Raw genomic sequence first — 18,595 nt, 5'->3', positions numbered from 1 at the left:
TTTTTTTCTTATAAACGGTTTTAAAAAGTATTCTGAAATTCGACCGGATCCGCTGTATTTGTACTCAAGTGACTTCCGGTCTGCTCCATGCTGCCTAGTAATATTGACGCAGGAGGCTTGCGTCTCGTGACAACATCAACATCATGAATGTGTGAATAATCTGAAAAAGAAATTAAAATTATAAAAAGTTATACACACACTTACAATGAAGGCTGCAATTTAGTGACGTAACGAAAGTGCGAGCCAGCCGAGCGGTAAGAGAGAGAGAATGGGCAACCATATACACACTGTAACATAACACTAACAAAACATTTTTTTGGTGTAAGTAAACTGGGTGACATGGTTAATGTTCACTTGTAAGCACATATTATTCGGAAGCAATTCAATACAAAATTAAATCACTGGAGACAACACAGATGAGCCGCAGGTGGGCAGCGCGGGGATTCTGTTGATGTAAGATCATCGTATGCCACCTAGAGGGGACGCTGTGACACTTGGGGAGTCAAAGCGAAAGAGAGAGCTTGCATGCCACCTGGCAGGATGCCGAGGCACTCGGACACGCCAAGCGAGATAGAGGCTTTTCTAGTTTTCGCTCGCATAATGACTCATTTTCTCTCGTGAAAAACTCATAAGGTGATTTGCTCGTATCATGAGTGTTCACTGTGTACAGTATATACTACCTAATGTAATTAGTGTTGCTATCCCAATATGACTACTCTTACCAAGGGGAAACTGTTGGGAGGGGATACCAAAGGCGAAGAAGTGGGAAGATAGGTCAGATAGCAGTGTGATGGAGTAAGGTGAGTGCACTAGCAATGTTAATAATGTGTAATGAAGAACCCAGTATTAGGATAAATCACCTGTGAGTGTTAATGAGTGTACATCCTACTTTTAGCTATTTCATGGCTAATCCTGGCACTAACAGTTATATATACTGGTATGTGTCAAGTGGCACTTAGTCATGCGTGTACCCACTTTAACATGTGTGTTAGTCGTGCTGAGAGTAAAACTGCTGCGTGGGAGCCGTCGGACAAGCCTGGCACTGCCCCAGCCATCCCATGGAGGAGCAGACAAAGAGCGGCCCTTCACTCCCGTGTTGGGATGTGCGGGCCCCTCTGTGGAAAAGCTACGACTGGCTTATAGCAGACAGTCGTAGGTCTCTTCTTTTGTCCCAGTTCAGTGTTGTTCATAAGCTGTGGATCCATTTTACACCCCCCCACCCTATATTTTTGAAGTATATTGGCTAGCTGCGGTGTAAAGACTTACACTGACAAAGGCGTTATTTTTTTAAAATCTTGTTTTCTGTAATTTTTTTGCATACATCAATCAAATCAATTAATCAAATTTATTTATATAGCCCTTTACAAAACCTAAAAGGTCCTCAAAGTGCTTTACAAGAAAAACATGGCTCAAGATAAATAAAAGGCAGGAAAGTATTATACAATGACATTAAGAAAAAAAAAAGAAAAAAAAATGGCGCATCACGATAAAAGTTGCGCAAATAAAACAATAAAACCGATAAAATCCAAAAACATTAAAAACCCTTAAGCAAATAAAACCACGCTATCCTACCCTGGGGAAATGACGAGTCTAAAAAGTTGTGTTTTTAACCGATACTTAAAACGACCTAGATTTGTAGTGGTGCGGATTTCAGGGGCAAGGCTACGCCACAGCCTGGGGGCAGCAAACGCAAAAGATCAGTCTCCCCAGTGTTTAAAGTTCAACCTCGGATAGTGTAAAATAGGGCTGCAGCTATCGCTTATTTTACTAGTCGATTAATCGATGAACTATTTAGTTTGAATAATCGAGTAATCGGATAAGGAATACAAAACATTAAAATACCTGAGATGAGCCTCAAACAGTATAAAAAAATAAATAAATGACGATCTATGTACAACAAAAGAACAATTCGCTAAATTACATAGCAAAAGTCTGCTAGCTTAAATGCTATAAAAAGATATATATATTTTGCAATGCTCTTAACAAATGGTTCGACACATATTCCCACAAAAAACAGCTAAATATACCTATAAAATATGAATGCATTAAAAAAACTTGGCTTAGGTTGGTCTTAACAGGGAGCAGCTGGATCCAGCCATGTGAAATGAGGCAGACTAGAGGGCAGCGTATCTACCCAAGTCAATAAAGCTAAATGCAAACACTTTCAAAACTATTACAACGGCACCTTAATTAAACGAATACTCGAAGCTACAAAATTTAATTCAATTTTTCTTTTTTTTTTTCCTAATCGAATACTCGAGTTAATCGATTAATCGTTGCAGCAGTAGTGTAAAAGAAGCTGGCCGGTCGAACGAAGAGTCCTGCCAGAGTTACGGAAGGTTAAAATTTCCGATAAATAAGATGGAGCCTGGCCATTAATAGAATTAAAAACAAACAGTAAAAGTTTGAAATCAGTTCTAAAATGGACTGTAAGCCAGTGAAGTGATGATAGGACGGGGGTAATATGCTCATGCTCACGCCTAGGTGTACCTGTTAAAAATCAAGCAGCAGCATTTTGAACAAGTTGCAGACGAAAAATTGAGTACTTGGGGAGGCCAACATAAAGTGCATTGCAGTAGTCCAGCCTTGAGTTTATAAAAGCGTGAATTGCTTTTTCATGGTCGTGGCGACTAAGAAAAGGCTTTACTTTGCCCAAGAGACGGAGCTGCAAAAAACTTGCTCTTACAACAGAACTAATGTTTTTCAAAGTTGAGCCTGCTATCGAATAACACTCCGAGATTTTTAACGTGTGTCTTAAAAATGTCAGCCAGAGCGGCAAAGTTGGGCTCAAGTGCATTCATCATAGAAGGTGTGCCAAAAGTAATAAATTCAGTTTTGCTCCCGTTAAGATGTAAGAAGTTTTGTGCAAGCCATTGCTTCACATCAGATACATATACGTAATGTTAACATTTCTGTACCAAAAAATTGAAGAAATTTTAAATATTATTTACATACTGTACTTCGGTTATATTCGGGGTTTCCCCCAGAAAACCTCCAAAGCTTGGTCGTATAGAAGAACTATACCAACCTGTCTGGTGGAAGAATAAAGTACTTTGAGTTTCATTTAATGTTATTCCACTCCCACTAGTGTTTTCTTAGTTTAAAGAAATAAACAACCTTTGCACGGTCATAACCTGTATTACATTAAATCCTTAATAGTTGAGGAATTCAGCTGAGAATTTTTTTCTTGCGAATACAATAACCCAGCATCACACGAGTCACTCGTGTAGTTTCGCTGCCATCTACAGCAACAGGATTGGTGAGACGTTGTTCCCCATGAAAGAGCAACTCAAAGCCTATTGTTAAATGAAGCCATCTCAGTCATGTTTTTCCTCCAGAATTAACAGTGATCATGTTAAATCCCCCGTTTCCTTCACACTCCCATGGCCATATCAAGCTTTGTTTAAGTCATTTAGATTACCTTCTACTGGCCCGCTCTCTCAACATCCCTTATCTATCTACCCATTTCATAAATCATCAGGGTCCTCATTCCCCCCTCAATCGTCCCTCTCACTCCATCAGCCCCCCACCCGCCCCAACCCACTGCAGTCTCTCCCTCTCTCTCTTTCTGACTGGATCCCAGCCCCCATAGCTCTCCCTCCTTCCCTCCCTTCGCTCCTTCTCCTCAGCCCAGCTGCCTGTGGAGTTGGACGTGGTCCAGGAACAGGCAGATGGCTCTGTAATTAGAAGTGCATCTCTCCATTCCCTTTCCACTTCTCCCTGTTAAATCAAATTACAGAAAAAAAAAATCCCTTTTCTGGATTAGCATTCTTTGCAGCATTGCCCCCCCTATTCTTCTTCTCTTCCTGTATTCTGCCAATATGCATGGAGGTGGAATGAGAGGTCGCCGATGATTCTCAGAGACTTGGGTTCCTCGTGTCCATCTTCAGTCTGTGGAACTAAAGTGGCTAGAAGCTCAGCAGGCATGTTTATTAGGAAAGTAGTCATGTGTCATCCTGGTTGTCAGTTGTGATCCCCTCTGGAAGTCAAGCCTTACAGATAGTAATGGCGCTTGTTTAAGAGAATGGCAGGCGTGTGTATGCTGGGCTTTGTGCCTTGAATCTCAGTGTGAGTGTGCGTGTCTTACTGGGGAGGGGCTGCTGGCCAGCCTATGTGATGTCACTGGGGTCCTGGGAGCAAAAGGAAGCTCTCGCTGTGCACCAGGATCCGAGCCTTCGCCATGCCCAGCATGCCATGGCCGCAGTGTTTATCCCTGCCTGCGTGCAGACTCCCTCTCGCCATCTTGTGGCTCTTTAATGCTAGCGTTAAGTGTGTGCGTGTAACCAAAATAGAAACTGGTGAATGGATTTTATGTCAAAATAATGAATTTCCACAATATACTTCATGTTTGCTTGATGGTTGTAAATATGACTAAATTTTTCATTGAAGCCATAAAGATGGCAATTACATTTTTTCTAAAATTGTTCAGTACTACCTGAGTCTCAATGTTATTTCTGTTTGTGCTTGTTTAGGTGTACGCGTCCACATCCGGGGACGAATATGCCCGAGACAATGGAGGTTATCCTGGTGGAAAGCCTGGTGCCGTTTACCCTGGCTCTTTCTACATGCAAGGTAGTATCTCACTTTACATCACTTTTGATGATACATACTGTGTTTTGAGGCTAAATTCTCATGTGCTTATCTGCAGAAGACCTCTGGTCATCTACCGGCTACTCGGCCATGCTCGGTAACTCGCCTCACATTGGACCACCAGGCTCCTTCTCATCGTTAAACCCACAGGACAGGATGGTGCGTTATTTTCCTTTCAGTATGATTCCCCAAAACGGCAAACAGTCAGTGCTGTTTGTCCCGTATGACGGGGTACCAATAATCGAGGCCCAACCTCCTGTCTTACTAAATGAAGTCCCAGAAGTGATTGAAAAATCTGCAATATTGGACATTGGCCACTGGTGGTAGTAGGAGCGAACAGTCAGTCTATGGAAGTGTTTATTGACACTCCATTCTAAACTGCCTGATTTCACTATCAAAAATTAAAATAAACCAGTAAAGCCTGGTTCAAACTTTAAATATGGACTATATATAAATGCTTCATGACTGTACAGGGGGTGATTTTTTTCATTTATTGTTTTACTACAATAGTTAAACCCTAATATATTTCTAAAAAAAAAAAAAAAATTTTTTTTTGTTATCAGAGTTTGGGGTCACTTCCATCCAGGATCTCTTGGAGTCTTTTGTCTTTCCAGTTCTTCCTTACAATCTATGCCAATAACTAGAGGTGGGAATCTTTGGGCACCTAACGATTAGATTACGATTATGATTCAGAGACTCCGATTCGATTATAAATCGATATTGATGCCCCCCCCCTTTTTTTTTTCTTCTTTTTTTTAATGTTTTGTATATTTCTTTCAAAATTGTTCAAAAATCCTCTCAGGCTAAATAAACCAAACTACTATTTTAGTATCAAGTTACCGGTTAAAAACAGTAAATAAAATACTCAAGTCCCCATTCTGTATCAGCAGCTTTAAACTACATTCAATTAATTTAATGTTGTGAATCAACCGTTAAAGTTGTTAAAATTGCGCCAGTTATTCCATAATTTCCCTAATGTCTACTTTCGACATGTGAAAGTTTTAAAACTGTTTCATCATTTAAAGATAGATTCAAGTCAAGATTTTGCCGATTTAGGGGTATTTTAGATAAAAAGTAATTAGGTTCTCTACAACAGAGCCTTCTCGAAAAGTCTACTGCTTTAAGATAGCGCCTGTTTACTAGCGCGGGAAAGTGTCATTTCACATCTAATCTAGATATATGTGATATCTACCATAGCCGTATGTTTGTAGCAACTAGATACTGGGCGCTGTTTGTAGCGGCTGATGTCCGCAGTCAGGTATTTTTTTTTTTTTTTTTTTTACTGCTGCACATATTTACTCTCGGTGTGTTCCTCATTGCGTCCCGAAGATCGCGCTGACTGCGTTTTATTTCCGCTTTACCTGGTATAATGCAATAATTGGAATTTGGATGTTTGTGAATCGTTCTCGAATCTTCCACGGCCGAATCGCGAATAATCTAAGAATCGGAAATTTTGCACGCCTCTACCAATAACCCATTTCTGTCTGTTCTCACAGAACTATCCACTGCATGGCAGCGAAGTCAACGGCTTCCATGCTGCGCCCACCACCTACAACCACACGCCCGCCATCAATGGAGAGGCAATTATGGGTGAGAGACCAATTCAGAAAATGTTTCAAAATTGGTTGCGTCTTCTTAACGGATCACCTGACTCATTTGTATTTCTATCACAGCAGGAAACAGAGCCACAACAGCCGGCAGTTCTGGTGATGAAATCGGAAAGGCTCTCGCCTCGGTGAGCTATTATACTGGCACTCTACTTTGACTTCGTGCCTCTTGTATTGATTGGTTATCTTTTCAAATAATTTGGCTGCAGATTTATCCGTCGGACCACAACAGTAATAACTTCTCCTCAGCTCCGTCAACTCCGGGGTCTCCTCAAGCTATTGCAGGTAAAGTGTAGATCTCCGTTCTTTACATAAAATCATCACGTACTCTGTCATTGTGATTTTTTTCTTTTTGAAAACATGTTTAGGACACCAAAAAAATAGTACGAGCAACCTTCAAGTTGTTTAGAGCAGATATGCCTCAGCGGCTCCCTCTGGTGTCAATTAACGAATGACTACATTTTAATGTCTCATGTATCTTTTTTTCAGGAGCTCAGTCCCAATGGCAAAGACCAACCACACCCAATTTTGAAGGGCAACCACACGCACTGGTATGCCACAATATCATAATTAGATATAGAATATTAGAATATCATATAATCTCTGTGTTACTGTATTTCCATAGCAAAGTAAAATGGAGGATCGTTTGGAGGAGGCCATCCATGTGCTGCGGAACCACGCTGTGGGCCAAGGCCCTGGCTTAGACGGTGCCCACCCCGACATGCATAGCCTTCTGTCCGCAGTACACAACGGGGGCCTTGGATCCCTCTCTCCAGCTTTTCCCAATGCCAGCCTCGCTCTCAGCAACAGACATCCTGTGATGGTGAGCCACCAACTATTTCCTCTTGAGGTGTATCATGACACATGTAGAAAGAAAATTTGAGTACAATAATTATTTTAAATGTTGTAAAAAAAATATATATATATATATATATATTGCAAGACATGTTTGCTGTTTCATGTAGCATAGCTTCAGATGAACTAACAGTGGGGGAAAAAACTCAGACCCATGTGCATTATATTTTGCAGTGTGTATCATTAAATCAGTCCTTGTATTCTTGGTTCAAACGAGAAATGGACTCATTCAATAAATAAATGATGCCACCTGGTGGATTATTGTGAAACTGCACTGACATAGGATTTCAATGAGTAGTGGTTTCACATAAGCATTCGCATGTACTGTATATTAAAAAAAATATATTTAAATTGTCAAAGAGGAGGATATAATGATTAAGAATATATAATATAATATAGACTTGGCGTTCACGTATGTGGACATCACATTTAGTCTCCATGTCAGTGGTCCTCATCTTTTTTTTGCACCATGGGCCGCTGTGATGTGGGCCTTTTTTTCACGGACTGGCAATGCGTGGCATAAAATTTTAATAAATATAATTCGACGGCGCTAAAAAAACAAACATTGAGTGCAGGGAAAATGTAACCATCGGCTGAATCAACCTTTTTTAACAGCAGCCTCTTCTAAAACTTGACGGCAAATATCCTTGGTCGCAGGCAAAATGAGTTGTTCTCCAATTGTGAAAGGTTTCTTAGGGCTAACCCCATTGCTAAGGCTTTAGCAATGGGGTTCGCCAAGAGGTATGATGCTCTCAATGCATTCACTTGTGTTGCCTAGTTTGCTAGCTTTTAGCCACATATTATACAGAAGTCCTCTTCTGGCTCAGCAGGTGGGGTTTTCTCTGGAAAAAAGCTGTCCAAAGACGTCTGTTTTTCAGTCGTATTCGCTAACGTTTGGGCTTATTATTTCTTGGAACAAATCTGATGCGCCTACATCATTATTGAGGACAAGCGCACATAGATATTAAAAAATAAGATGCTAGCTACAATGGATAATCCGAGCAAAACGGCCAGAAGTTCCCCTTGCGCCATTGCTGAGGTTTGCCTCACACAGCCAACAGCAGCTAGTGTTACTGTTTACATTGACTGACGCTGTGCTGCCATTGGTATGAAAACACCTATGGCAGAGGTATACACATCTCTACTCAGATTAGTCAAGTGGCAAAGGCCAGATTGCGGTCGTTAACAAATATTTATTATTTCTCTGCGGCCTGGTAGCAAATAGTACCGGTCCCCACCCGGTGGTTGGGGATTCCTGGTGTAGGCCTTCCTAAATGTTAATATTGTGGTCCAAATGACCCAAATTGTCTCATCAATCTTTGAGGTTTTTTTTAATTACCTAGAATAGTCACTTGCCTTATGAAAGGGAAAACATTAAATATTCCTTTTTACAAAATATTTAAGGAAAATAAAACATTAAATATTTTGTCTTCTTTAGTCCTTGATCCTTCATTGAAATTATATTTACTGTAAATTTAATATTAGCACAAACAAAAGGTCGATGCAGGTGATTTACTATTGCGGGCCACACAAAATGACATTACGGGCTGAAGCTGGCTCCCGGGCCATGAGTTGAGCCCCAGTGCTATAGTCGATCCTTACTTTCCAAGTTTATTGACCTACTATGACATGAATGGTGTGCAGTGACAGTTTGTAGAGTGCTATAAGAACTTGGGTTGTAAACTAAACACCTCTGTACAGTGGAAAACTGGCTCCGTATATGTGTCAGCATCGATGTTTCGCCACCTCGGAGTATTAATGATAGCTATCCATCCATCTATCTAACAGGGAGGGAAACACGAGGAGCCTACTGGCCTTCCGCCCAGCAGCACGCTTCTGCACGGTCATCACGCTTCAGGGTCCACGCCGTCCGTTGGCCAGCCAGAAGGGTTCACCAGTAAGTCCGAGCCTGTGTTTTGCTGCTCAGTTGCCTCTCTAATGCAAACCATGACATCACATGTGTGCATTCATCCTTTGCAGGTCTTCCTGGTGGGATGACACGCTCCACACACTCCTCCAGCAGCTCGGACATCAAAAGAGAAGACAAGGAAGAGGACGAAAACTCCTCTAACGCAGACAAATCCGACGATGAAAAGAAGGATTCCAAAGCAGCGCGTAGTCGAACAAGGTAAGTTGTTGCTGTTTGTATAAAAAAATATAAGATCGAGATTTTTTTCTGTTGTTGTTTTTTTTACATCCCAATCTAGAAGTTCCAGGTGCCTGTCTCTCATAAAAGGCGTCATAAGTCATTGAAGTTTTACTTCCTGTGTCGGCCTGGTTGGTTTTGTTAGCTGTTTAATGCTGTTGACATCCCCCCCCTCCCTTTATGTCACAATTTTCAGAAAGGAGGCGTTGACCCTCCAGATGCTCTCTAGCCTTTCAGACCCGAAAGATGAGTAAGTTCCTTAAGTAGAAAATCCCTTTCTTGTGCTCCGTGGGCTCCTCCCTCACGTCCATGCAAAGCGCATTCTCGTACAGCTGCTGTTTAGTGTAGTGTCTGAAGCTGATTAAATCATATGGAACTTTCTATGTTTGGGTTCATACTGTATGATGAAGTTATTTTGGTCCCTGATAAATTTTAATTTTAATCAATTCTTAAAATTTGGGGTTCATTTTTTAAATCAAGGCATAAGATTCAAATGGTGATAACCTGTCTAATTTGTCAGATCGGTGCAAAATGTTGTCGTCAAAGTGCAGCATTGTGTGGTTTGTTCCAACGTTTAGCGCCTTCAACGCGCCATCTCCTTCCAGCCAGGACAATGAAGACGACGAGGACCTACCGCCTGAGGTGAAGATGGAGCGTGAGCGGGAACGGCGAGTGGCAAACAACGCTCGCGAGCGCCTGCGAGTACGGGACATCAACGAGGCGTTCAAGGAGCTCGGGAGGATGTGCCAACTGCATCTCAGCCACGACAAACCTCAGACCAAACTTCTTATCCTGCACCAAGCCGTCAATGTCATACTGAATTTAGAACAACAAGTCAGAGGTAAGTTCCTTTGACACCTGAACGTGTTTGTTTTGTTTGTTTGGTTTCGCCATTAATGCGCCGAATCGTCACTTTTGGTCAGAGCGTAACCTGAACCCCAAGGCTGCGTGTTTAAAGCGTCGTGAGGAGGAAAAGGTGTCTGGCGTGGTGGGTGATGCGCCCATGCAGCTCTCAGGAGGCCATCCGAGTATTGGAGGAGATGGCCACAATTCAGTTGGTCACATGTAACATCAGGTAGGCTTAAAATGTTGATTTTCAATCAAACGGTATTGACTATTACCTTCAAAGGCAAACACTATAGTGGAAAGTTATTCAAAAGTTGGCACATAAGCATAACACCTTTGACCCTTCGTAGAGAAAGTGACTATTTTTGGTCCTTTAAAAAAAGAACCATAAATATTATTGGCTACACTCACCGGCCACTTTATTAGGTACACCATGCTAGTAACGGGTTGGACCCCCTTTTGCCTTCAGAACTGCCTCAATTCTTCGTGGCATAGATTCAACAAGGTGCTGGAAGCATTCCTCAGAGAGTTTGGTCCATATTGACATGATGGCATCACACAGTTGGTGCAGATTTGTCGGCTGCACATCCATGATGCGAATCTCCCGTTCCACCACGTCCCAAAGATGCTCTATTGGATTGAGATCTGGTGACTGTGGAGGCCATTTGAGTACAGTGAACTCATTGTCATGTTCAAGAAACCAGTCTGAGATGATTCCAGCTTTATGACATAGCGCATTATCCTGCTGAAAGTAGCCATCAGAAGTAGGGTACATTGTGGTCATAATGGGATGGACATGGTCAGCAACAATACTCAGGTAGGCTGTGGCGTTCCAACGACGCTCAATTGGTACCAAGGGGCCCAAAGAGTGCCAAGAAAATATTCCCCACACCATTACACCACCACCACCACCAGCCTGAACCGTTGATACAAGGCAGGATGGATCCATGCAGGCATGAAAATCTCTCACCTTTCGGCGAAATTCGCCGTTTTGAAGTCAAAAAGGATGACCTACGTGAATCGTGTAGATCCGAGGAGAAAAATTTTAAGGGGGGGGGGTCGTTTGTAGGCATTTGCCAGTTACCTTCACGGATTACCATGCTATGAAAACGTCGCGGTTACAAAACCACTAAAATTTTCCGTCATACAGTAGTACATATTCGTTATTTTTCATGTGTCGAAAATGCAGCCAGAATTAGCTTGGCGCGGTAGCGCTTACCCCTTCCCCTGTTTGATGCTGCGTGTGTCAGTGACGCTATTCCAGAAACCCAAAAACAAGCACTCCAAACGCAAGGCGTAAATTCTTCAATTTATTGATCTCTCAAATCGTGGTAACTGAAATATACCAAATGAATACATTTAAAACGTTGTACACTCGTATTTTTCCACATGTGAGTAGCTTCAACAGTTTAGCTTCATGAAAAAGTTCGTCAAAAACAAAACACACATTTTCCTTTCAAATTCAATACACAAAGTTACTAAAAACTTACAAAGACGAATGATAGGCAAGGCTTAGCTAGGACAGCAACTTCATTGAGGTTAATCACAGCCGCTGAGAGAGGAACAAGTTTGTATGCGGGGAGGGGGGGAAAAAAAAAAAAAAAAGAGCGTCAAAGATCGCTAATTGCGACAGACGATCTTGTACTAAGCACAAATTCACATTCGCTGGAGGAGGTAAAGTATCACTCCCAATTGTTTTTAGATGAATGCATTTGCCAGCATATTGAATTTAGTGAGTAATGGTTTTCGTTTTCATATTTTGTGGTATGACAAAGTTACTGCCGTTCGTTGCAGCCTGCGTTGAACACTGCCGGAGCGTCCGGTGAAAAAATAGCTCCCGTTAAGGTAGCGTCAAGCTTGTGTATTTAACGGTAATATAAAAGCAGTGTTGTCAATAACGCGGTATCGTAATGCGTGACTAATCTGATTACTTTCTTTCAGTAAAGAACAATTTAACGCGTTCATTTTTCTAAATCAGTAATCTGAGTAAAATTACTTTCCTTGTTGCCTGTGCGTTACTATTTTGTTATTGCCCCATAATGTGTGTAGAATGAAGAATACTGTAGTCATGGGAGCGACATCACATGTCACATTTTTTAATCTGGGATGGAACAAAAAGGGTCACGTGTATTATCATGATGCGTGAGCGCTGGGAGTTTGCGGCCAAAACAACATAGCCTTGCTAACTCGCCAGGATGCAATGAAATAGGCAGGAGATATACTACAAACGGCTGCATTTGCACACTGGAAACACAGCCATTACTTCACATTTTTGTCCAGTAAAGATAACAAAAATATCTCCGTGCGCTGCAAACTTTGCACTGGCTCAAAAAGACTGTCCACCGCTATAAGCATCCAATTCAAGCACCACTTGGAATTACAGCACAAAAGGTAACACGACAGCCAGGACTTTTTGATACTGCTCGTGCTCAATCCTCGGTTCAAGCTCAGTTGTTGTTGAGAGTTTTGAAAGCTTAGGTTTAAAGAAATTCTAAATATCCATCTTGCCTCCTCAGCTGTAGTTTTGGCTAAGCAATGCAAACGGCTGTCTCTAAGGTTCTATAGTCACATGATCTGTTTGAAAAATAATTTGGACCCATTATGAAATACTTTGAAGGATTCTTGTTCATTTTATTCATTTGTGTTGTTTGTTTTATTGCTCTAAAACTTTTATAGACAACATTTTAAGGGCCATATTCAATGGTCTTTATTTTAAAGGGGAAGTTCAGAATTTTTTACATTAGGCTTAATCTTTGAGTTAGCCGGGGTTTAATTAGTCGTTGGAAATGATTTGAACAAATTCTGTGCAGTTTGACAGTTATTTGTTAGTTTCAGGGCTCCGGAGTGGCTAAGCTAGCGCGAGTCAATGGTGGTTGAAATCAACTCCTTCAACTAATTAAACCCCCGTTAACTCGAATATTAAGTCTTATGTGAAAAATTAAAATGGTCAAATTCGCCACATGTAGGACGTTTTGCCGACGGCGGACATTTTGGCAGAACGCCGGAACATATTTCCTCCACACCTTTCTCACCTTTTTAACCCCTGACCCATTTTCATGCCTGGATCCATGCTTTCATGTTGTTGACGCCAAATTCTGACCCTACCATCCGAATGTCGCAGCAGACCAGGCAACGTTTTTCCAATCTTCTATTGTCCAATTTCGATGAGCTTGTGCAAATTGTCGCCTCAGTTTCCTGTTCTTAGCTGAAAGGAGTGGCACCCGGCACTGTCTTCTGCTGCTGTAGCCCATCTGCCTCAAAGTTCGAGGTACTGTGCGTTCAGAGATGCTCTTCTGCCTACTTTGGTTGTAACGGGTGGTTATTTGAGTCACTGTTGCCTTTCTATCAGCTCGAACCAGTCTGGCCATTCTCCTCTGGCATCAACAAGGCATTTCCGCCCACAGAAGTGCAGCTCACTGGATATTTTTTCTTTTTCGGACCATTCTCTGTAAACCCTTGAGATGGTTGTGCGTGAAAATCCCAGTAGATCAGCAGTTTCTGAAAAACTCAGACCAGCCCTTCTGGCACCAACAACCATGCCACGTTCAAAGTCACTCAAATCCTTTCTTCCCCCTACTGATGCTCGGTTTGAACTGCAGGAGATGGTCTTAAACCATGTCTACATGCCTAAATGCACTGAGTTACCGCCATGTGATTGGCTGATTAGAAATTAAGTGTTAACGAGCAGTTGGACAGGTGTACCTAATAAAGTGGCCGGTGAGTGTATATTATATGTGTATATTTTAATTGATCATTTTTGTATTTGTTTAAATTAATAAAATTAAAATGAATAAAAACAGAAATACATACTGGTGACGACCCCGAGTAAAGATATTAGATATTAATTTCAAGTTATGAGGTGACTCTCAGCCCCTTATTTACTGTAAAATGGACCAGAAGGGGTGCTATTTGTTTGTACTACGTTCGAGCTAATTGTTAGGACACCTCTGTTATTGAGAAAGTTGGTACTCTCTGTCAGACATCGGAGTTTGATACGGAAAAGCTGCAAGTGACGTCATCACTCGAAATTAATATCTCAATATTTATAAAACATTAACAGCACAAACGGAATTTTACAGCACAAACGTAGCATAAACAAATGGCACCATTTTGCAATAAATTGGAGGCTGCGTGACGTCATCACTCCAAGTTAATATCTCAAAGACGATAACAGTACAAACAAAAAAAATTTCCAGCACAAACAAAGCATAAACGATTGACATTCTTTTTAGATAAATTTGTGTCTGATGGGGGGCCCAACTTCATGGAGGTGACAGAAACTGTCACATTTTTGTCTCATCAGACGACTGGCATTTGTATCATTATGTTCTAGTCTCCCAAGCAGCTTATTAAGCTCGTCATTGTCATGAAAAAAAATCTTCGTCAATGAAATATAACGTCATTGTTGACGAAAACGTGGATTTAAAAAAAAACATTTTTTTGTACCCCCACCATATTTAACTCATTGCACGCCATTAAGGGAGAGACGTCCAATTCGTTTAAAATAGGAATGCAGTGGTCCTTCGCGCTTTCAACTTCCTGCCCTCAGTCCATCGCATATTTTTTTTTTCCAATTAAAAAATAGATGAGCTGTCCGGATCTGATCATGTAGTCTCACTCTCCCTCCTGCTCCTTTTTTTGATCAGGCAGTGTACTGGAGTTGTTCATTAAAGTTAACGATGATTGGCAGACGTTAGGGTTTGATCTTGCCACAGATGCCTGGAAGCCGAAACTTAAAAGCGCCGCATGCGTCAATCATCGTTTAACTTGTTAAACAGTTGCTGTGGCAACTCATTGTAAATGAGCAGCTTGAGTGGATTTGAGTGGACTCACTCAATGAAGCATTTAATAAAGATAAGCATTTTTCTACTTTATTCTTGTTTAAAAATAATTCGGTGGGACAGTAACATGTTTAAAACTTGAAAACTGATTATTACATTTGAAGTACTTAAAAACTATTCATTAAAAATATTTAAACTTTTTATTTTCTAACTCATCATGTTTTATATATTTCTCTTTCCAATGCTAAATGTGAATAAATACATTGAACACACACGCACAAAAAAAAAAAAAATATATATATATATATATATATATTTATTTTTTTTTTATATACTTTGCGGTTTTTCACTTATCGCGGTGGGTTCTGGTCCCCATTAACCGCAAATAACAGATCACTGTACTGGCTGTGAATGCTCATGTTTCAGTTCCATTGACGGCGCTAGACGTCCAAGCAATTTTGACTATGAGTGGCGAATGAGCCAGCGTTCATTCCAGTCAAAATGCATTGGACGTCTACCGCAGCCAATTAGTTCAATGAGTAAAGGTTAAAAAGAAATCATAATTAGTGCATGAAACGAGTTAACATGTTGTCATAATGTGTTTTCCTCTCGCTGCAGTATTGAAAAAAGCTAAAACGTTTGGATGCTTACTGAATATTTTTCCAGATTTCAAATTTTTACATGATTCTTAGAGGTGAAACTATTAGCGTTGCTTGTTTAAAACAATTTTCTGTATTTTTTTCTCCCCCAGATGTGGTGGTGTATCCTTGGCTCTCAGAGGATGTGGCCTTAACAGATTTCTTCCACTTGTTAACTCTCAGTGTGCGCGCGCATTTGTGGACATGTCTGTATAGTGTCCGTTCAAGTATCAAGACACATGCCACACAACTGCCAATATGGACACAGCCTGTTTGTCGCACTCCCAACAAGACTACAAGCTCAAATGTGAAGAACTTTTTTTTTTGTTTTTGTTTTTGCTTACACACACATATATATAGCTATATATAAATATATAGCTGTAGAAGAAAAATCCTTGATATTTTGGTTTCCACAATACAATTAAACACCGGACTACCCTCTTCTTTCTTTGGTCCTGCCACAATTAGGGACTTTTGACACACTGCCGAGAGTTGCTCTCTTGAGAGAAAGGAAGAATGAACACAAATTGAATCAAGGATTTGTGCCTCAATGTTACACAATATTTTCTATTTGACATTTAAGCAAATTGCTTTACATGTGAGGAACATTTATTGTGAGGGATTGCTTATGTGTATGAGCAATTATTTTTTAATGTATGTCATTCCCAGTGTGATGGTACAGTCTTACATATGTTATGTAACCAAGCCCGTAGTTGAATTGCCTAAATTCAGTGACATTTTTTTGGTTTGTTGATGAGGCCATAAAATGAAAACGTGGCCATTTTTGGACAGTTCAGATGCAGCGGTCTTAAGCAAGGATCGCGTCAATCCAACAAGGCATCTGGACACCTTGGAATTAAGAACTCTTAATTCCTGGAAGTTTAACAATTGTCACCACTAAAGAGTTCTTCCTCATTTTCTTTTTTTTTTTTTTTTTTTTTTGGGACAACAAATTCAAATGTTACATTGTTGTCATGACTTCAGGTGTCTCTACTGCTTTGCTACTAAAGCGCACACTCAAGACAAAGCACAGTGGTGTAAATGTGTCCATTTGGGTGGGAAAAATACAGACGAAGCTATTTTAGTTAGGGGCTTCTTAGAAATGGCTCACCGACAACGCCAGCAGACTTGACGGCTTCGGTTTACCTGCTCCCCCAAATTGATACTCTGGAAAAAATGTCAAAACATCTTTTTTTTCTTCCGCGGAGGGAACTTTTGGTCAGACCACCTTTTTTTTTGGCGTCACGGAGGCTTTCTTTTCCAGAAACGAGCATTCCCACTGAATTCGTGCCACTCGCCTTCCTCCTTTCTCCTCTTAGCGAGAAAAGTGTGACGTGTACATTCACTCCGTACGTTACTCTTTATGCGTTTCATTTTCAAAAAATTTAAATATATATAAAAATATATATTTTTTGTTAGCCTATACATTGTAGATTTTTTTACATAAATGGCAATATTAGTTTGAAGTTTAGCGTGTATTGTAGATGAACTTTACAAGGGGATGTCGGAAACGAAATTGAAGTGGGGCGGTAGAGAAAAAAGGCTGGTGAAGGTTTTTAATTCCTCTTTGAGTTGAAGAAGGCTACTCGGATGAATTCTTTTCCTTTTTTGGGGGGGGGGGGGGCACACAGAGGATAAATGTGGAGTCGGTGTGGATGAACAGTAATTATGCAACTGGTTCTTTGAATGTAGCCGCCATACTTAATGTGGATCGCCTTCATGTGTCAATGAATTGTTTTTTTTTCCCATTTCACCCTTTTAGTCCCCGACTGCTCGACACCCGTCTGTCGGAGGCAGAAACGGGCCATTTTGGTGCCAGGTCATGGCTAACGAGGAGAACAAATCAGTGTTATTGTGATGTTATTCCCATGTCGTGTCATGTTTTCAATGTCTCCTACCGACATGTAATCACAGATGGCTGGTAGAGCGTTTTGTGTGCTATTTTTTTGTTTTTGTACAAGAAGCGACGAAGATGAAGAAAAAGAAGACCTATACAAATCAACAGTGTGGCCTTTTCATCCTCAAGACTTAACGATGTCATAAAGGGAGCGTGATACCTTATCAGTGCCTGAAATTGTATTTTTCCATTTACGTTTGTCAACCATATCATTTCATTTATCATGGAGATTAAAAAGAGGTACTTGTTCATTCCCCCACCCTCCCATCTCCTAAATCCTTTTTTCAATTTTCAGGAAGAAGTTTAAAAATCGTATAAAAGATTTTTTCTTTCACTGTATCTAGTTAAAAAAATAAAAAATAAATAAATGTTACGTAGATCTTGTTTAGCTTTATTGCTTTTGCTGTCTAACTGGATTCTATTTGTCCAAACTGCTGTTTCATGGGTCCAGGTTTTATCAACATTTGGCTTTTGGCACACAAGGACATGCTTTTTTTTTTCTTAAATAGTAGGGAGTGTTTTTGTTGAGTTAAACTTTTACATTTAAAGTAGGTTTTTTAAAAGCTGCCAGCATTTTATGTATTTGCTTAATGTCACATTTTAACCTCTGTTAAACTCTGGGGGATAAACAGTGATCTTATGTTAAAGTATTCAATAAGATCAATAGGTTGACTTGTTTTTGCTGTTTCAAGATAAGCCATTGATATCGATAGACATCCAATTAATTTAAACTGGGAGGACTGGCTGTGAATGCTCAGCTTTCAATACCACTCTACCGTCATAAATTTTAAAAAAAAATCTGGCTTTGATTCCGTTTGAAAAGAGCAAAAAGTTCCTCAGTTCACTGCATTGTTCAAAATGCCATACATGGACTACTTATGTTATAAGGTGTTACTTTATTTTCCTTATTTTAGAGCATCATTAAAAGATATTAAGACACTGCCCCGTGACATCTTGTGTAGGTGGAGGGAGGACATAATTGACTCCAGCAGGGCCCCACCCCCAGAGTGCCTCGATATAAATAAATATAAATATATAAATATAGTTGAGAGCTGTCTTGTATATAACAGTAATGTAGCAATAAATGTTCCATTTTTAATAACAGATTATACCTTTTTTCCTATGTCTGTTTTTTGGAAATTGTGTACATTGAAAAGGAAAAATAAAGAAAAACATTTAACAACGGGACTGATATGTGTATGTGTTCAGACTAATGAGTATATATATTATCTCAA

The 18,595-nt window shown here is 40.3% G+C and overlaps 1 protein-coding gene across 5 annotated transcripts in view; it reads left to right on the top strand.

Annotated features, from left to right (window-relative positions):
- The window catches only part of tcf3b (transcription factor 3b), a 72,131-nt gene extending 53,587 nt beyond the window's left edge, over positions 1-18,544 (top strand). Inside the window, exons 8-20 of one of the 5 annotated variants that reach the window (XM_057840312.1) lie at positions 4,473-4,572; positions 4,649-4,749; positions 6,087-6,180; positions 6,264-6,325; positions 6,407-6,482; positions 6,687-6,748; positions 6,823-7,020; positions 8,841-8,949; positions 9,033-9,180; positions 9,395-9,448; positions 9,777-10,039; positions 10,122-10,273; positions 15,577-18,544. In XM_057840312.1, coding sequence (XP_057696295.1) covers positions 4,473-4,572; positions 4,649-4,749; positions 6,087-6,180; positions 6,264-6,325; positions 6,407-6,482; positions 6,687-6,748; positions 6,823-7,020; positions 8,841-8,949; positions 9,033-9,180; positions 9,395-9,448; positions 9,777-10,039; positions 10,122-10,267 — 1,413 coding nt within the window. In that variant the 3' untranslated portion in view covers positions 10,268-10,273; positions 15,577-18,544. The remainder of the gene's footprint in view (positions 1-4,472; positions 4,573-4,648; positions 4,750-6,086; positions 6,181-6,263; positions 6,326-6,406; positions 6,483-6,686; positions 6,749-6,822; positions 7,021-8,840; positions 8,950-9,032; positions 9,181-9,394; positions 9,449-9,776; positions 10,040-10,121; positions 10,274-15,576) is intronic. The other 4 variants (XM_057840307.1, XM_057840309.1, XM_057840310.1 and 1 more) reach the window with 4 other exon arrangements.
- The last annotated feature ends 51 nt before the right edge of the window (positions 18,545-18,595 follow it).

The sequence above is a fragment of the Corythoichthys intestinalis genome, chromosome 7 (assembly GCF_030265065.1).
Source record: "Corythoichthys intestinalis isolate RoL2023-P3 chromosome 7, ASM3026506v1, whole genome shotgun sequence".
In the NCBI taxonomy this organism is placed as follows: Eukaryota; Metazoa; Chordata; class Actinopteri; order Syngnathiformes; family Syngnathidae; genus Corythoichthys; species Corythoichthys intestinalis.
This window is presented reverse-complemented; position numbering and strand designations above follow the sequence as displayed.